Source organism: Glycine soja, chromosome 19, assembly GCF_004193775.1.
Source record: "Glycine soja cultivar W05 chromosome 19, ASM419377v2, whole genome shotgun sequence".
Taxonomy (NCBI): domain Eukaryota; kingdom Viridiplantae; phylum Streptophyta; class Magnoliopsida; order Fabales; family Fabaceae; genus Glycine; species Glycine soja.
Genome location: NC_041020.1, coordinates 620,449 through 638,348, shown reverse-complemented (window position 1 = coordinate 638,348; position 17,900 = coordinate 620,449). Strand labels below are relative to the sequence as shown.

Below are 17,900 nucleotides of genomic sequence, written 5' to 3'. Positions count from 1 at the left end.
TCTTTGCAGGATCTGATTTTGAAATCATCACTCTGTCTAATGTGATTGTAGAGTTCGAATTTGTCATTGATTTTCACTTTAAGATTACTCTTGTTTTTTTTTTTTTTCTTTTAGGTGGAAGCAAACAAAATTGGCGAAGGTTAAAGACAACTATGCAAAGGTTTTATTTGTGATTGAACTTTTTTGCTTTAATTGATATTTAATTTAATTGCTCTGTAATGGTGAAGTACCTATATGACTAATTCCATTTTCCCTTTTATGAGAAATTGAGCAATTCATCATATATAGACTCATTGTGACTACTTATTTTGTTTGTTTCTTATAGAAATTATTAGGTGGATATTATGTTTTTTTTTTTATTGGAGTCTTATTTTTTATCATCAGCTATTTGAGTCCTATTTAGGAGATTAAGCTCACAGTTTTCCTTGTAAAACAGAGGTGCAATTGGACTCATTCAACTTGTCCAGTTTAATTACTAATTTTAAAAGCTTGAAGGCTAATTATCATCTTCTGTAAGGTTATATGGTCATTGGTTGTATAAAGTTAACTCAGTTATATTTCATAGTGGACAGCTGCTGTCCTTTCTAAGCTTGATTCCTGTAGGATATAGCATTTTAGTACAGTGCATTCTGAAGTCCTTAAATAAATAGGCCAAAAACTGAACAGGAAACAATGGCTTACCTTAAGGTGAGTGATCAATGAATTAGTGGAGCACCTGGGTCACATCCCTTACAATTTTTTTCTTTTCTTTTGGGCCTTGGACAATGCTTCATTTTTTGAGTCTCTGCATTATCAATTTCTTTGTCTGCTTACACGCATAAGTTGGTATTTAAGGATATAGTAAATTGATGTGTTTACTGCGTGATTCACTTGGGAGAAGAACCAAGACATACATTACAGAGACAGTGTCTCATGCTGCTTAAAGGAAATTTGAGCACACTGCATTATGCACACATGCCAAAGCACACAAAAAATAAGCCTAAGGTTAGTTAATGATTGAGTGACTTGGACATTTCTGTTTGTCTAGCAAGTGTTTTGATGTTGTTCATTAGCAGATATAAATTGGTTCAGTGTTTATTTTCATAATCAGGTAGTTAAAATCACTTTTCTAAGACCTTTCATTGGCAGATATAAATTGGTTCAGTGTTTATTTTCATAATCAGGTAGTTAAAATCACTTTTCTAAGACCTTTCATTGATGCGTGCTTTCTTCAGTTTAGGCTATGTCAGATCAAATTGAGCAAATGGAGGTCGCAATAGAAACCCAATAGAAGGTTTGTTTTATTGAAAATATTATTTATTCATATTTTTTAATACAGATGTAACATATGTTCATTTTAATTGTAGTAGGATTGTATAATTTAATGTATCAATGGTGACAGAGTACCCATTAATCTGTTAATTCATCATTTGAAAATCTTCTGTTTTAAAAATTGTGTTAGATGGGATTGAGTTTTAGTTTACATTATTGATTATTGATTGATAGATGTTCTTGGCTTGAAAAGTAACATCCTGGAATAACTAATTTAATTTACTTAAAATGAGTAGTGGTTTATTTGAATAACTAATTTGATTTATTGATTGATACCTTTATTTGCGAGTCATATCCTGTATATCCACAACCGCAAAGCTGTATAACATCTGAGTGGATATAAATTGAATATAATCAAATCCTGTATATCCACTTAAATGGATTGAATTTTGAATTCAAATTGTTTTTTTAAAAAATATGAATATGAATAGATATAGATTAGATTCTTAAAAATTCAATCCATGCCCACCCCTACCCATTGTACTACATGGAATGAAAAGCACATGCCAAGGGATGACACATCAGTCGGTTAGTCACTTCAACATTTTAAACCAAAACCGAACATTAACCCTATTTTTATGGACTTAAAAACATATTTAACCAAAAAAATATTACATAACTTTCATAAAGAAATTTGAGCCACTATAAATGAGGAGTAAAATTAAAGTGAAACATAAAAAAATAAAAATCCTGTGTAATGTAAGAATTAAGTCCCAACAGTTTGTTTACATAATTAATTATCAATGTTTGGAAAACCGGACAAAACCGATCTTTTAGACTGAAAAATTAGTGAACTTTTCAAGAACAAAACGCATGGAAATATATTCAATCAAAAATCAAACAAACAAGATGTAAGCAACACAGCACGCACGCACAAGAGGGTGCAAGAGTTCCAATTATAGCTAAAAGTATTAGCTAATTTAAGCAATCATACAAACCCAAGTTACACAAAAGAAGAGAATACTTCTAGCAAGCATTCTGCTATTACAACATTCGCTAGAAAAGATAAGCATCTTTCTCCAAGAACCGCCAGACTCGCATGAAATCACCAGACAAGACCAAAATTTTTCAAATGTCTCATGCCTAAGAAAACAGAAAAAGTTGGTAAGTCGCCAAATATAAAATCTAAAATAACAGACATCATGTTATTAACTATTTAAAGAGAGCTGTTCAGTCTAAAAAGATTTTTACTTCCAATTTTCTATTTACCCGTATTCTTCCTTACACTCTCGTCTTCTCCCAATTCTATTATCTAAAAATGAATTTTTATAAACTATCTTATAAAATAATTTTTAAAAGCTAAAAAAAAAAGAGCTAAAAGTGTTTTAAAACTGAGTTATAAATCAATTTAAATCTATTTTTTTAGTTAGAACATATTTTCTTAGAAATTTGTATTTGAAAATCAAAAGCGGAAAACTAGCAAGCACCCAAAACATGTCCTACATTTTTTCCTAACCACAGGAGGGAGGAATATAAACAGATGACAACAATACAAATCATGCAATAACAATTTAATTTTAATTAGAGCTACACCATTAAGACTTACTTTGCTGGCAATGTTGTTAGAAAGCCAGTCCAAACCCTCATAGAGACCCTCTCCAGAAGTTGCACAAGTGCTCTGGATATACCTGAAATAAATCAAACCAATGGATGAAAAAGAGTTGCTCAGAAATGCAAATCTCTTCGGTAGAAGTTAATGTAGCATTATAGTTACAGAATAATCCCCGAAAGTTCCCTCATATATGCAAGAAATTTCAAATCAACATTTTTATCAAGTGAGTTTATTTTGATTCCATATCAGATCTTCATACCAGTGGCGTTGACGGAGTGAATGAAGTCCAAGCTTGTCAGTTATTTCTGCAGCATTCATTGCATTAGGAAGATCTTGCTTGTTGGCAAAAACAAGCAAAACAGCATCTCTAAGTTCATCCTGAAACAAAATCAACTTTTAGATTCAAGCATTAACATTATAAATTTCCAATACACAGTCATTTAATTCCAAAATCCTTTATTTACCATTATCTTCAATTTGGGTTGGGCATACCTCACCCCCAAAAGCAGCTCATGAGGTGAGGATTGTTCGTTTATTTATAAGTTCTACTTTAGCCATATCTCAACACCCTCCTAATATGTCTAGGATTGGACATCTGGAACATCGAGATTGTACGAATTTTTTTTATAGTGCACAGAGCAAGTCGCAGGAGTGCAGGACTAGCTATTTTTTTATTATATTGCACTAGGAAAGCTGTGGGGGCCAGGTAGATTTATAGACAATAGGGAGTTGAGATTCATAACTGCAAGGATTAACAAATATCCTAATTACTGTAATTCCATAAAGACAATCCCATACTATCCTCTTTTTTACATTAACTCTTTTATATTCTTAACACATTACATGGGTAAAAGTAGGAAATAATTTAGATAACAAAAATCAGCAGGGAAATAGTGTGAAAAAGAATCCACACAACCCATGTACATAGTATCAGTAAACATCACAAGAGAACACAAAAAAAAAGCTGAAAAAACAATAAATATCTTGGTCAATGAGTCAGTAGTGCACCAAAGCATTCCAATTACATCCATCAAGTCTACAGAGTTTCTATCAAAGGTCATAAATGATAACTAAAAAATTCCCAAATCAACGCATGATGTAATAACCTCTCATTCCTTTTCCTATTTGTGTGTTTTATCTTTTGGCATTTAAAGCATACATAAACACTCCTGAAGAAAATTAAATGTTAATATGGTTACCAAATAAGACTCTTAGCAATAAGACTCCCTCTCCTCCTAAAAAGATTTTCAAAAGACTTACACTACACTACATGAAAGAGAACTAGGAAGAACACTATTAAAATCACAAAACGATAGATAACAAAGTATATGATGGAAAAGGGTGTAATAGGGGAGCATTTATGCACTTATGCCTTTGACAGTTATTGTATTTATTTAATAATGGAGCAGTGAGTCATGCAGAAGCAATGTAAGTTGTAATTCTAAATTCTAATTTGCAGTAAAATATCTATCAACTTATCACTGGTGTTATCAGGATATATGTGAGTAAAAGTAACACGGCTATAAAAACATATACCTCATTCAACATTCTGTGCAGCTCATCCCTTGCCTCAACCACTCGATCTCTATCATTGCTATCAACCACAAAAATGAGACCCTGAGTGTTCTGGAAATAATGCCTCCACAGTGGACGGATCTGCATATAGCAACTAAAATTATAACAAAGTTGCATAAACCTTTATAGTAGATAAAATAAAATAAAAAAAGATGTGACAATTGAATAAACAACATCAGACATAAGTAACCAAACATCCCACAGACATAAATAGTACTTAGAACATGAAAGACAGTTAAAGGATTAATAACCATAACCATGCATGACTTTCATTAGCTCTGTGTTACAATTACAACAAGAACAAACAAGCATAAAGAGACAAGAAGAACAGCTTTACCTTGTCCTGACCACCAACATCCCACACAGTGAAGCTGATGTTCTTGTACTCCACAGTCTCAACATTAAATCCTGCAGAGAAAAAAGCGACTCTCATTAATTTATACATGTACAACCATAAGAGGACATTCTGCTTTATCAAACCCAATTCCCAACGTTTAAATTTCCACCGTCAGTAATAATATCAAAGTATATAAATTAATAAGTGAAAAAAATAATTCAATAATGCGGATCACTTGGAATTTGTGAAATAATTTTTTATAGAATAGAATGTAAATTCTGTTGATCCCACCATTGAATCTATATACCAATAATTCAAAATTGACTCCTATAAGCATATAGCATAAACTTCCACCTTCTCTGAATTGCCACAATTACTAAAAATGTTATTAGAAAGAAACAACCCCTCTTTCACACACATGTATTCCTTAGGTGTGAACTTCTATTTTGTAACATCCCTTATAATTTCCATAATGAAAAATAACAACACAATTATCGCCCCCAGGGGATTCATCAATTTCTTTTATCCGTAAGAATTGAATTCAGTAGTAACATGAAATTTACAATACTCACACACCTTGCTCAACCACCGGAGCTAGACCCCCTTGGTAGGGGGATCCATCAATTTATGTAACAAGTTCAAATTTTCATATATATTAACAAAATCATTAACAATACGCTAGTCTGAATAAAAATTTACAGGTGTGTGATGTACATAATTATATTTTTTTTTGCCGCATGTATCTTCCTTTCGAGGCAATCCTGTTCCAGACACCGTCACACACTAAATGTGTGCAGCTCTCCTGGCTGATATTCATTCGAGTCTTAGTTCGCACGTTTGAATTATAATTATAATAACTACAACTATTATTATATTACCACATAATTATAATTATAATTCAAAGTAAGAGAATTAGAAAACAAAAAGTGCAATAAAGGTTTTTTTTATTTATTTTTGAAAGGCAACAATAAAGGTGTGAGAACATATATTAAAAAGGAAAACTAAGGAGTAATAATAGTGAGGAGAGTGAAAATTACCGATGGTGGGGATAGTGGTGACGATTTCTCCAAGCTTGAGCTTGTACAAGATGGTTGTCTTACCAGCAGCATCGAGACCTACCATCAGAATCCTCATTTCCTTCTTCGCAAACAACCTGCTGAACAGCTTCGTGAACGACAACCCCATCTTCTCTCACTTCTAAATCGCTGATCCATCGCAGATCCATCACAATTTCATTCCAATCACACACCAAAATTAATCATTATAATTAAAAAATTCAAATGAAAGAAAATAAAAACTGGAACAGAGAGAGATCGAATTCGAAAGGGATTATTCAATCGGAGAGGGATTGAATTTGCTTACCTCTTCTCTTTCGTTCGTACTTCTGGTTTTCACTTTTCCAAGAGAAGAGCGAATCGCGGATTTTTTTTTTTTTTTTTGTTCTCGGAGAAAGAGTGAGAGAGAGATCGCAGTTACACTTCGCACCGTTATTTAATGACAAAAATGTCTTCGATACGGCGTCGCATTGTGCGTTCTCTAAAACGTCGTCGTTTTCGTTTAGTCATTTCTTCAATAATTAGTCCTCTCTACAGTAAAAAAAATAAAAAGAAGACTAAATATATTTTTATTTCCGTAATAATAATATTTGAAAATCTGAAACTAGTGTTTTTTTCTTATTACTATATTGTATTATATTTATTATCTGTTTATATGTTTAACAATGTAAATCGTAAATTGTTTTACAATGTTTTTTAACTGCGAATTATTTTACAATATTCATGACCAATTATTTTTAATTATAACTTGAAGAAGCACGGATACAAATTAAAATATGTAAAACTAATATTATATTAATATAAAAATATGAATCCTCGATTAAAATTAAAATTATTAATTTTACGTAATTTTTTGATGCGGCATAGATGACGAGAGTTTTAACAACTCGTTGATTTAAAGAGAATACCAAAGATTGAAGAATTAAAAAAAATCTCAAATTTATATTTAATCATAATCTTTCTTTATTTTGGACTCTATATTGGGTGGTTCGCGCTTATCATTGAATGTTAGATTTTCATACTAGAATCTTGGCATCTTCTTTCACATCTTGATCCCGTTTTATACAATGGTTGTATAGATATGATATGATAAGAAAGAGAAAAACAAAAGGGATTATTTTGGATGTCTCTTTATAGATTCCAGACCTAGTTTGACAAATTAATCCTGCATTGGCCTAATAACTAGGTCTCAAAGGTCATATATTAGGAACCTTCCATTGGTGAAGGAACCTTAATTCACACGTGAAACACAATCATGACTAAAAATTCATTATAGGTAGGGATGTTATCCAATTAGTCATTTTTTCATGCCACCTAACATAAGAAACACTGAATTAAAAAAATGATAAAAATAGTCACAATAAAGTCTGAATTAGTCTCTCTCGAATTTTTATCTCTCATTTGTATCTTACATAGATTGAGTTGTCTCAGCTCGTGAGATTAGAGATTCCTTAGAATATTTCACCTCAAAGGACTAATGCTCAATAGGTGTCAAAACAGGTGTTGGTGATATAAAGATGTCTATATATTACTGTTGTTAACCTATAGTGTTCGAAAAAAAAAATGCAACATACTATGGTGAAAAAATTAATATAACTTACGAAGGTGGAAAAAGAGTGGTGGCACTTGAGTATGTGACTATACCTGCCATGTTTTAATTCTGACACCAGTGAGGGTATTTTGGATAGTTTGGATAGTGAGGTTTCTAACAGATGTTTTGGTATTCTCTCTGCCAAGACTTCCAATGCTGATTCCATGGCCAGGTCCACAGTTAGCATTGTGTACATATATGTCCGAGCAACCAGTTTGTGTAGAGATACAGTCATCGCCTGCACAATTTAGTAAAAACAAATTTTTACTCTCTAATCAGTGTATTGTAAATTAATTGTGTTTGATATCTCATTCTAGATGATGAAATGATAGTTTAAGATTTTGATTTTTTTGTATTAAATATAATTATTATGCTTACCACAAGTGTGGTGCTGTAGATGACCACGTTTTGGGAGTTTTTAAGTGAATTCCATCAGTGTTTGGGCTATCACCAGGTGATGAAACATTTATATCAAAGACCTGAACATTTGTGCAAGAGTCAAACTTGAGATGGGTTTTTTGACTGTTCTGAATTGTTATGCCTGTGACTGTTACACCATCACTTCCATAGAACCTGAGTGCCTATATACATAACAATAAAGAAGGGTTAAAGTGTGATTTTGCTCCCTTAAAATATCACAAATTTTTATTTAGTTCTTATAAAAATTTAATTCACTTTTAATTCTTATATTTATTAAAAGTGATGTATTTTTAGTATCTAATTAAAAACTAAAAAGGGTGTTTTTTTAAATGTAAGGACTGAAGAGGAATAAGTTTTGTGTAGAATTAAAACAAAAGTCATATTTAACTCAAAGAAACAATAACATAACTCTTACTGTTGATTTTGTGCTTCAAAGTCTTCCATTGCTTTCCAGCATCACTTCTGTGGGATTGTAAGTGGGAGAGTCATTGTTCCACCAAACAGAGCCTTGACCATCAATGACACCTTTGCCTCTGATTGTAATTGTATTAAGCTTTGAGAATTCAAGCCATTGCAAGGTATTAGAACCCGGACTTTTCACGATGGTTATGACGTTGATTTGAGACAATTCAAAATCGTTCGTTGAATGTCTCAAATACTATATGATAAGCATCCTTTTAACATTTCATGGATTGTTGAGTTTTATTCTAAAAAAAAGTTTTTTTTTTAGTTTTAGAAAATATTTTTTGTCCTCACTTGTAATTGTAAAAATGTCTTCATCATTTTGTCTTTTATGATTAAAGTAGATGGTTTATGTAATGACAAATTTTTATGTAGGTAAATTTATTGATTTTTTATAATAATTATCTTAAATATTACATAAATCATAATTTTTAATTAATTGATGATGTAAATATTTGTACAACAATAATACACAGAAATTAAATTCAAATTATTATTATAATGAATAATGAGAATTCCTTAATTACGGCATCCAATGAATGCATTGTCTTGATTCTATGGAATCAAACCAATTATCATAAATTATGTTAATATTGTTTCCATATATGTATTATGACCGTTATTCTTAATATATATATATATATATATATATATATATATATATATACACGTTCAATATCTCTTTGTTTTGAGATTTTTTAACTTCCACTTGATTGTCTTTTAGAATTAATAAAGGAAATTTATAGTTATAACTTGTTAACTTATTTCTGGTAATAAATTAATAAATTCTTTTATTTTAGAGGTGTGAAAATAAAATTACTTTTAGAAAATAACATCCGCTCCTTTTCTTTATGTTCTCTAATGGCTTAGTTGATTTTGTTTGATTGGAGGCTCTAATCAAGGGATTCTCATTATTCTTTATAAATATTAGTAAAAATATGAAATAAAAAATAATATTTTCTCAAAATAAAAAGGTCATTGGCCTATATATTTTCTAGTCAGAGTCGTATATAGAGATTATAAGACCTAAAATAAAATTTACTTCAAATTTTAATTTAATACAATTTGTTAATTTTTTTTTTTAAATTGTGAGTTGATATTTTAAATATTATTCAAATTTTAAATTGACTCAATTAAAGATTTAAATTAATTTATGTATACAAAATATCAACATGAAATAAAATTTTAACCAAATATGTGATCTTATAATAAATTTTTTTCGCTAAAATATCTTTTTTTATATATCAACCATAGACACTAAATTTAAATTTTGTATTAATTTTAATAGATTTTTTTTAGGTAAAGGAGAGGTTAAATATAAAATAGATATAAAATAATTTTCTTTAACATTTTGAAATAAAATTAAAATTTTAGATAAATGATTTATGTTGATTATTACATTCATAACTTAAGATTATGTAGTCTTATTAATGAAAAAATGATTACAAATAATAAATCATATTTTAACAAAATTTACCACTTAATAATTTAGATTGACAAAAATATATTAAAAATGTAAAAAAAATAAAATAAAACTCTTGGGGGCCTAAGACAAAGACCTCATTTGGCCTTATGATTTCTAGTGCTTGTATAGTGACATATTGGAGAGAAAAACATGGGAAGAGAGAGAGTAATTACTTCACCCGAAAAACAATGTTTTGCTCACAATTAGGGCCTGAGAAAGAGATTGGTTTCAGCAAAAATACAGAACCAGATGGAACAAGCAGCTGCCCATGCATCTTCAAAGGCCTGTTTTTTTAGTATGGTACCAAGTTAATGAGAAGCTACCTTGGTGCAAAAAAATACACACTCACAAACTAGTTGTTTATCACTTGAACAAAACTTAGATGCATTCTTTAGGCATTTTTGTTGTTGTTCTTTAATTATAATTGGAGTTTTACTTTGATAATTCACATAATAATACTTTGCATTAAAGTTCAATATAGATTATCTAGATAAAAAAAAAAACTTTAATTCCAATACAAATAAGTCGTTATTTTGAGTAATAATAAAATCTCCTCAGGTAAAATTTTGGATTTAAATGTAATTGAAAAAAACATAATTAAAAGAGAGAATTCTACTAAAAATAAGTATTCAGATTTTAACGGATAGTAATCATAAGCGGATAAATAATCCAAACCAATGTCATGATAGAAAAAAAAATCTGATTCCGATTAATGAACCACACTAAAAATACATATAAAACTATATTTAAGTGTTGTCGTTATCTTTTTTCTTTTTAATATTTTCTTAGGTTAATAAGGCTGAGGAAGCAGCCATTGACTTTTGTCATCATCTAAGTAACAAAACTTAAAATGTAAATTATTCCAAACATGGAATTCTTATCATATTTTAATTTTTCTGAGGTTCAATCTGTATGAAAAGGGAAATGGCAGAAAGCAAAAAACTGAAATTGAATCCATGAGGCAAACTAAATAAGGAATCAATTAATTTGAAATCACCTTTGTGTCATCTCCATGTTCATCACCTTTAGCACCATAGTCCAACACATTAAAAGAAGTAGCAGAGGCAGCTTTGGGTTTCCTCCAGTGGTTGACACGTGCAGCAATGCAGCTTGAAGGCAAGACTAAAAATGCAATGGCAATGACATGCAATGGTGTTTAGATTCATATTCAAATAATTCTTCATTTTCAAAGAGACACAGAGATACAAAGTAATAAGAAGGTGAAGAATGAAATATTTTAACAGAAGAGATTTTCTGTGGCTAACATAGCGCAATTGAAGCTCTATTTATAGAAAAAACTTTTGTTAACAATTGCTAATTGCCATGCAGACGAGCCACACAGTATAGTTCACAGGCAATGGACAATGCATTTGATGTCAGAATTTGATTAGAATTACTTTTTATCTTTGTCATCTAATTATTGATTCTTTTTTTGAGGATCTAACTATTAATTATCGTAAAAATAAAAATTGTTTATTTTCATAATAGTTATTTTAAAAGTAAACACATTAAAATTAAATTCTTGATGTTGATTAATTATACATATACTTCCTGTATATTTGTTTTATTTTCCTCCTATCTTATTCTATCATCAAACAATACAAGACACGATAACATCTGACTATAAAAAACACAATACAAGACACGAGAACATCCATCACTAGAACCACTGACTATATTGTAGAAACACCGAGGAAAAGTAAAAGATACTCGAAGATGTGAAAAAGATTTTGTATATTTCTGTGTTTGAATACAATGATGTGCTCTTATTTATCTTTTATAAGGAGACAACTGAATAAAAATATAAATTAAGGATAAAATCATGACTAATCCTAAATTTAATTACAATATCAAATAAATCTACATAATATCTAATTACAGTATGTATAAATCTGCATAATATTGTAACAAATCAGCACAATATCATAACATCCCTCAAAGTCAAGTAGATTGGGAGAATGAGGTTTAATGAATAAATCAGCTGGCTGGTCAAGAGTGTCAATGGAGACAACATGAAAGTTCACCGCGAACAAGATGTTGACAAATGAAGTGGCAATCAATCTTAATATACTTGGTGTGTTCATGAAAAATATCATTGTGGGCAATTTGGCATCTAACTAAAAATGAAATTTCCTATCCAACTTATTCTTATCAATATAATTCAAGGAATTATTTTTTTTTTCTCTTTTTTAAAGAACCCCTGAAGTTCGGACAAAAAAAGATTAAATAATTTTTTATTATCTTAATTTAAATAATGAGCCTCCAAATGGCACTTTGGTTGTCACAATAAAGATCAGTGGAGGAAGATTGAGTTACTTCTAAATGAGCAAGAAGTCAACCAAACCATAATATTTCAAAAGTAGTATCAGCAAGTGCACAGTATTTAGCTTCGGTGCTGGAACAAGCTGTTGAAGTTTTTTTCTTACTTCGCCAAGAAATAAGAGAATCTCCAAGAAAAATACAAAAAATCAGTGGTGGAGCGATGATCAATAGGATCACCTTAGAATCTAGATATGATTAGATTTGTCAGACCCTTGAGCCTCTTGGTTAGTGTCTTGCTGCTGCAATCTACTTTTCTCAACAAATGTTTCAAGTTGCCCAAACACTAAAAATCATTAGTAGATAGAATGATGTTAATTTCTTAACAAGTGTATCAATTTGTTAAAGTAATAATAAATGGTCAGACCGAATGTCAAGTTCACAGAAACTTTGATTGGACTTGGAGTTTGTATATACCAAATTTTAAGCAACAAAATGATTAAAGTGAGTATATTTTAGAGTAATAATGCAGAAATATAAAATTCAACCATAACAAAGGCATACAAATAAAAAGATCCAAGAGATAAAAGAAAAACAAACACTTTGGGTGTGGAAAATGACACTTGTGTAGATTTTCGTAAAAGTTTTGGATCTTTGGCTGACCAAAAGTACTATTGATGCAATGTTAAAAATTTTTCTTTATTTAAAGTTATTCTAATTATTACCTTCATCAACTAAACTATCCATGATCTCTCATGTGGAGGAGTCTAAATCACTTGATTTCACTCCTAATTCCTTAGAAAGTTGAACCAACTAACTTGTGTTTAAGAATAAAGATGCATAAATAAAGCTAATTAACATATTTCATCCCTAGACATAGGTTACTTAGAAGTTTTTTCAAGTTCTTAGAGTAAAAAAATGTGCCAATGGTGAAAACCCCATAACATACATGTAAATGGGTGATTAAACCATAAACAAAGCAATAGACATAGAAAAGAAGCAATAATGCTAAAAGAACATTAAATGGATAGTAAAAATTATTACATAAAAGAGTTTTGATATCCAAGCCCCCAACAATGGATAAGTTTGACTCTCATTATCATGAGAGGCTCAAAACATGAAGATGGAACAAGGAAAGGGGAAGAAATGGAAGAGGAAGAGCTCCCAAAGTGGATATTTTTCTTTAGAACGTGCCCTCGACGAACTCCTCTCCCAATGGAACAATGCATCGCTTATATGACACTTCAAAATGCTATACTATCCTGCTTTTTGAAAAATCATTGTGTGCTAAGCTTGCATGTGCGCATTGAGTGTACATACATAATATAACAGCTTAAGTGATCACGCGCTAAGCCTCCAAATGCGCGCTTAGTACACATACACAGTACAACTGACTTCTAGCTTGGCCTCTCATGCTGAGTGCACTACTCCAATTCTTCATGCATTTTTTTGCTGATGTACTAAAACTCTATAAAATAAAACCAAACAGTATAAATTTACTCACTGTAACATTCTTAAACTAAAAACTTAAAAAGACCTAAATTTTTAGGTAAAAAAAAACATTAAAAAAATTAGGTAATTACTATATAATTTAAGTGCACAAACTAAATATGCATAACAATTATCGAAGTAAAAAAGGTTCAATAAATGACATAATAGGGATGGGGAAGAGGTACACAAAGTCACACGGAAAGATGTTCTGAGATGATTATATTTTTCAACAAGACTTTGCTTTTGAATTTCAGCTGCAAAGAATAGAAAATATTTGATTAAAGATTATTAGCTAATCTATTGCAAGATACATTTTTATGTCCTTTTACTACCTAGACCATGGTTCCATCTCCTACAATGTTACACAACCAAAAATATTTAATTAAAGGGTATTAGCTAATCTATTGTAAGATTCATTTTTTGTTCTTTTCCTACCAGGGGATAATACTTCTTATCATATTCATTATATAATTACATAGCTTTCTGTATCACTGATTCAGACACAAAAAGGCATAGGCTAACTCACCCTTGTAGTGTTGGTGACTTGCTTGCCAAAAGTGCTCTGAACCCATATGCCCATGATCATCACTGAGCATTTGGTTATAGTTATTCACAATTAGTAAACTTTATTCCTGAATTCACCTCCTTTGAAATATGACTATATGGTGCTTCCTCCTACTCGATCAAAGTCGTAATATATTGTTTTAGGCTTTCGACAGCCAACGTAAAACTTTGTCGAATCTCTATGACATGGATCAATTACGTAATAATGTGAATGCTAGGTCGTTGCCCGGAAGCAACGCGTTGTATGGCTCGAGTACAGTATCAAAAGAGCAAGGGCCGCTGCATCGCCGCCCGGATGTAGTGAAAAGTAAGCAAGGGTTTCCACATTTTCGTGAACGGGTGTGGGTAAAGAAGCTAGTTCATGACAGGAGGATTCGCTTTGGTACATGGAATATAGGCACACTTACTGGAAAATCTATGGAAATAGTGGATGTTATGGTGAGGAGGAAGATCAATTTTATGTGCCTACAAGAAACTAAGTGGACAGGTGAAAAAGCGAAAGAATTAGACAAATCGGGATTTAAGCTGTGGTATACGGGAAAAATCAGATCAAGAAATGGGGTAGGGATTATTGTGGACAAGGAGTGGAAGAAGGATGTCGTAGATGTAAGAAGAGTAGGAGATCATATCATAGCCTTAAAATTGGTAGTGGGACAGGACACCTTTAATGTTATTAGTGGGTACGCACCTCAGGTTGGGTTAGCAGAACACTTTAAGGTAAAATTTTGGAAGGATCTAGAAGGGGTACTTCAGGATATACCCCAAGGAGAGAAAGTTTTCCTAGGAGGGGATCTCAATGGACATGTAGGTAGCGTGGATAGAGGTTTTGAGGAGGTGCATGGGGGTTTTGGCCTAGGGGAGATGAATGGGGAGGGTAAATCCATCTTGGAGTTTTCGGAGGCTTTGGATCTTTCTATAGCCAATACATGGTTTAAGAAAAGAGAGGAACATCTTATCACTTACAAAAGTGGAGGGACATGTTCTCAGATAGATTTCTTCCTTATCAGGAAGTCTGATAGGAAGTATTGCTTGAACTGTAAAGTTATCCCGGGAGAGAGCTTGACTACCCAACATAGAGTTTTGGTTATGGATGTAAGAATTAGAGATAGGGCAAAGAGAAGAAGTCCTATGGTAGCACCAAGGATCAAATGGTGGCACTTGAAGGGTGAGAAACAAGGAATCTTCCAACAAAAGATATGGGAGGGATGGTGTGGACAATCACAAGGAAGTGCAAATGATATGTGGAACAAGACGTCCCAAGAGATTATTAAAGTGGCTAAAGAGACGTTGGGTGAATCTAGAGGTTTTGGACCTAGGGGTAAAGAATCGTGGTGGTGGAATGAAAGTGTTCAGAGCAAAGTTAGAGTAAAAAAGGAGTGTTTCAAGGAGTGGTCTAGGTGTGGAAATTCTGAAACTTGGGATAAGTATAAGATAGCTAGAAATGAAACCAAAAAGGCGGTGAGTGAGGCAAGAGCCCAAGCTTTTGACGGACTATACCAAGCTCTAGGAACCAGGGACGGAGAAAGATCTATATATAGGCTTGCTAAGGGTAGAGAGAGGAAGACTAGAGATTTGGATCACGTAAAGTGTGTTAAGGATGAAGAAGGCAAAGTCTTAGTGCATGAAAAAGATATCAAGGAAAGGTGGAAGGTGTATTTCCACAACTTATTTAATGATGGATATGGATATGACTCTAGCAGTCTAGACACAAGAGAAGAGGACCGGAACTATAAGTATTATCGTCGGATTCAGAAACAGGAAGTAAAGGAAGCGTTGAAAAGAATGAGTAACGGTAAGGCGGTGGGGCCAGACAACATACCTATTGAAGTGTGGAAAACTCTTGGAGATAGAGGTCTTGAGTGGCTCACCAAACTCTTTAATGAAATTATGAGGTCAAAACGCATGCCGGAGGAATGGAGGAGAAGCACGTTAGTGCCAATCTATAAGAACAAGGGGGATATACAAAATTGTGCAAATTATAGGGGAATCAAGCTCATGAGTCATACCATGAAATTATGGGAAAGAGTGATCGAACGGAGATTAAGAAAGGAGACTCAAGTTACTGAGAATCAATTTGGTTTCATGCCGGGAAGGTCGACCGTGGAAGCGATTTATTTATTACGGCGGGTGATGGAGCAATATCGCATGGACCAACAAGACTTGCACTTGATTTTTATTGACTTGGAGAAAGCGTATGATAGAGTGCCTAGAGAAATTTTGTGGAAAGCTCTAGAGAAGAAAGGGGTTAGGGTTGCATATATTCGAGCTATCCAAGATATGTATGATAGGGTATCGACTAGTGTTAGGACACAGGGTGGAGAGTCAGACGATTTTCCCATCACAATTGGTTTGCATCAAGGGTCAACCCTTAGCCCCTACCTTTTTACCTTAATTCTAGATGTCCTCACGGAACAAATCCAAGAGATAGCACCGAGATGCATGCTTTTTGCAGATGACATAGTCCTCTTTGGAGAGTCGAGGGAGGAGTTGAATGAGAGGTTGGAAACTTGGAGACGAGCTCTAGAAACACATGACTTTCGCCTAAGCAGAAGCAAATCGGAGTATATGGAATGTAAGTTCAACAAAAGTAGGAGGGTATCTAACTCAGAGGTGAAAATAGGAGACCATATTATCCCTCAAGTCACACGGTTTAAATATCTTGGGTCCGTAATACAGGATGATGGAGAAATTGAAGGGGATGTGAATCATCGCATTCAAGCAGGATGGATGAAATGGAGAAAAGTATCATGGGTGTTATGTGATGCAAAGGTACCGATCAAGCTAAAGGGAAAGTTTTATCGGACTGCGGTAAGACCGGCGATTTTGTACGGAATAGAATGTTGGGCGGTCAAGAGCCAACATGAGACTAAAGTAGGTGTAGCGGAGATGAGAATGTTGCGGTGGATGTGTGGTAAGACTCGACAGGATAAAATTAGAAACAGAGCTATTAGAGAGAGGGTTGGAGTAGCGCCTATTGTAGAGAAGATGGTGGAAAATAGACTTAGGTGATTTGGGCATGTAGAGAGAAGACCGGTAGACTCTGTAGTGAGGAGAGTAGACCAGATGGAGAGAAGACAAACAATTCGAGGCAGAGGAAGACCCAAAAATACTATAAGAGAGGTTATCAAGAAGGATCTCAAACTTAATGATTTGGATAGAAGTATGGTACTTGATAGAACATTATGGCGGAAGTTGATCCATGTAGCCGACCCCACCTAGCGGGATAAGGCGTTGTTGTTGTTGTTGTTGTTGTTCAGAAATTTCTTCACCGAAACTTAAAATGAGATGAATTCTTTGACCAGGTTGCGATCCTGGTTTGTGTTAGTTTTTACGGATAAAGAAAAGACACTCTGCAAGGAATATCATACTCCAAATAAAAAAATCAACTCAAAATAAATGAATAATAATTTTTCACTCTGGATTCTAAGCCAAATTTTCATAGTGACAACAAAGTCTTGACCGAAAATAAATAGACTAAATGTTATTCTACCTTGACTATTATATACTTAACAAATAATGATGAAGAATCTTTTAAAAATATTATAAAATATCAAGTAAAAAATTATATAACAATATTATTATAATAATATTATAAGAATTTAATTGAAATACATTAATGATATAAAGATTTTTTTGCCTTCACATATGATCATATATTGTCATTTAATTGAAAATTATTTAATTTTATAATAATTTCAAAAGTTATATATAGACTAATTTCTAATTGGTTAACAATATATAAAACATTTTACATGGATAATAAATATAATATATTATCATTCAATCACAATTTTATATACGTGGAATGTGTTAACTTT

At 32.3% G+C, this 17,900-nt stretch overlaps 1 protein-coding gene and 1 pseudogene across 1 annotated transcript; both read right to left on the bottom strand.

The window, feature by feature from the left end:
- Positions 1 to 2,106: 2,106 nt before the first annotated feature.
- LOC114400441 (ADP-ribosylation factor) lies at positions 2,107 to 6,269 on the bottom strand. Its single transcript, XM_028362882.1, has 7 exons — positions 6,138 to 6,269; positions 5,813 to 5,980; positions 4,776 to 4,846; positions 4,400 to 4,519; positions 3,123 to 3,241; positions 2,858 to 2,939; positions 2,107 to 2,394 (listed from the first exon to the last, which is right to left on the bottom strand). The coding sequence occupies exons 2-7, from the start codon at positions 5,958 to 5,960 to the stop codon at positions 2,389 to 2,391; spliced, it is 546 nt and encodes a 181-aa protein (XP_028218683.1). The 5' UTR covers positions 5,961 to 5,980; positions 6,138 to 6,269; the 3' UTR covers positions 2,107 to 2,388.
- A 1,199-nt stretch (positions 6,270 to 7,468) lies between these two features.
- Positions 7,469 to 10,952, bottom strand: LOC114400363 (annotated as a pseudogene).
- Between the last annotated feature and the right edge of the window lie 6,948 nt (positions 10,953 to 17,900).

Bases quoted from the DNA above. Each gene is read 5' to 3' on its own strand.
- LOC114400441 (XM_028362882.1), bottom strand. From the start codon at position 5,960: ATGGGGTTGTCGTTCACGAAGCTGTTCAGCAGGTTGTTTGCGAAGAAG. The intron at 4,520-4,775 runs GTAAAGCTGTTC...TGCTATATGCAG, and splicing joins ATGTTGGTGGTCAGGACAAG to ATCCGTCCACTGTGGAGGCA. The intron at 3,242-4,399 runs GTATATGTTTTT...ATTTTGTTTCAG, and splicing joins TGCACAGAATGTTGAATGAG to GATGAACTTAGAGATGCTGT.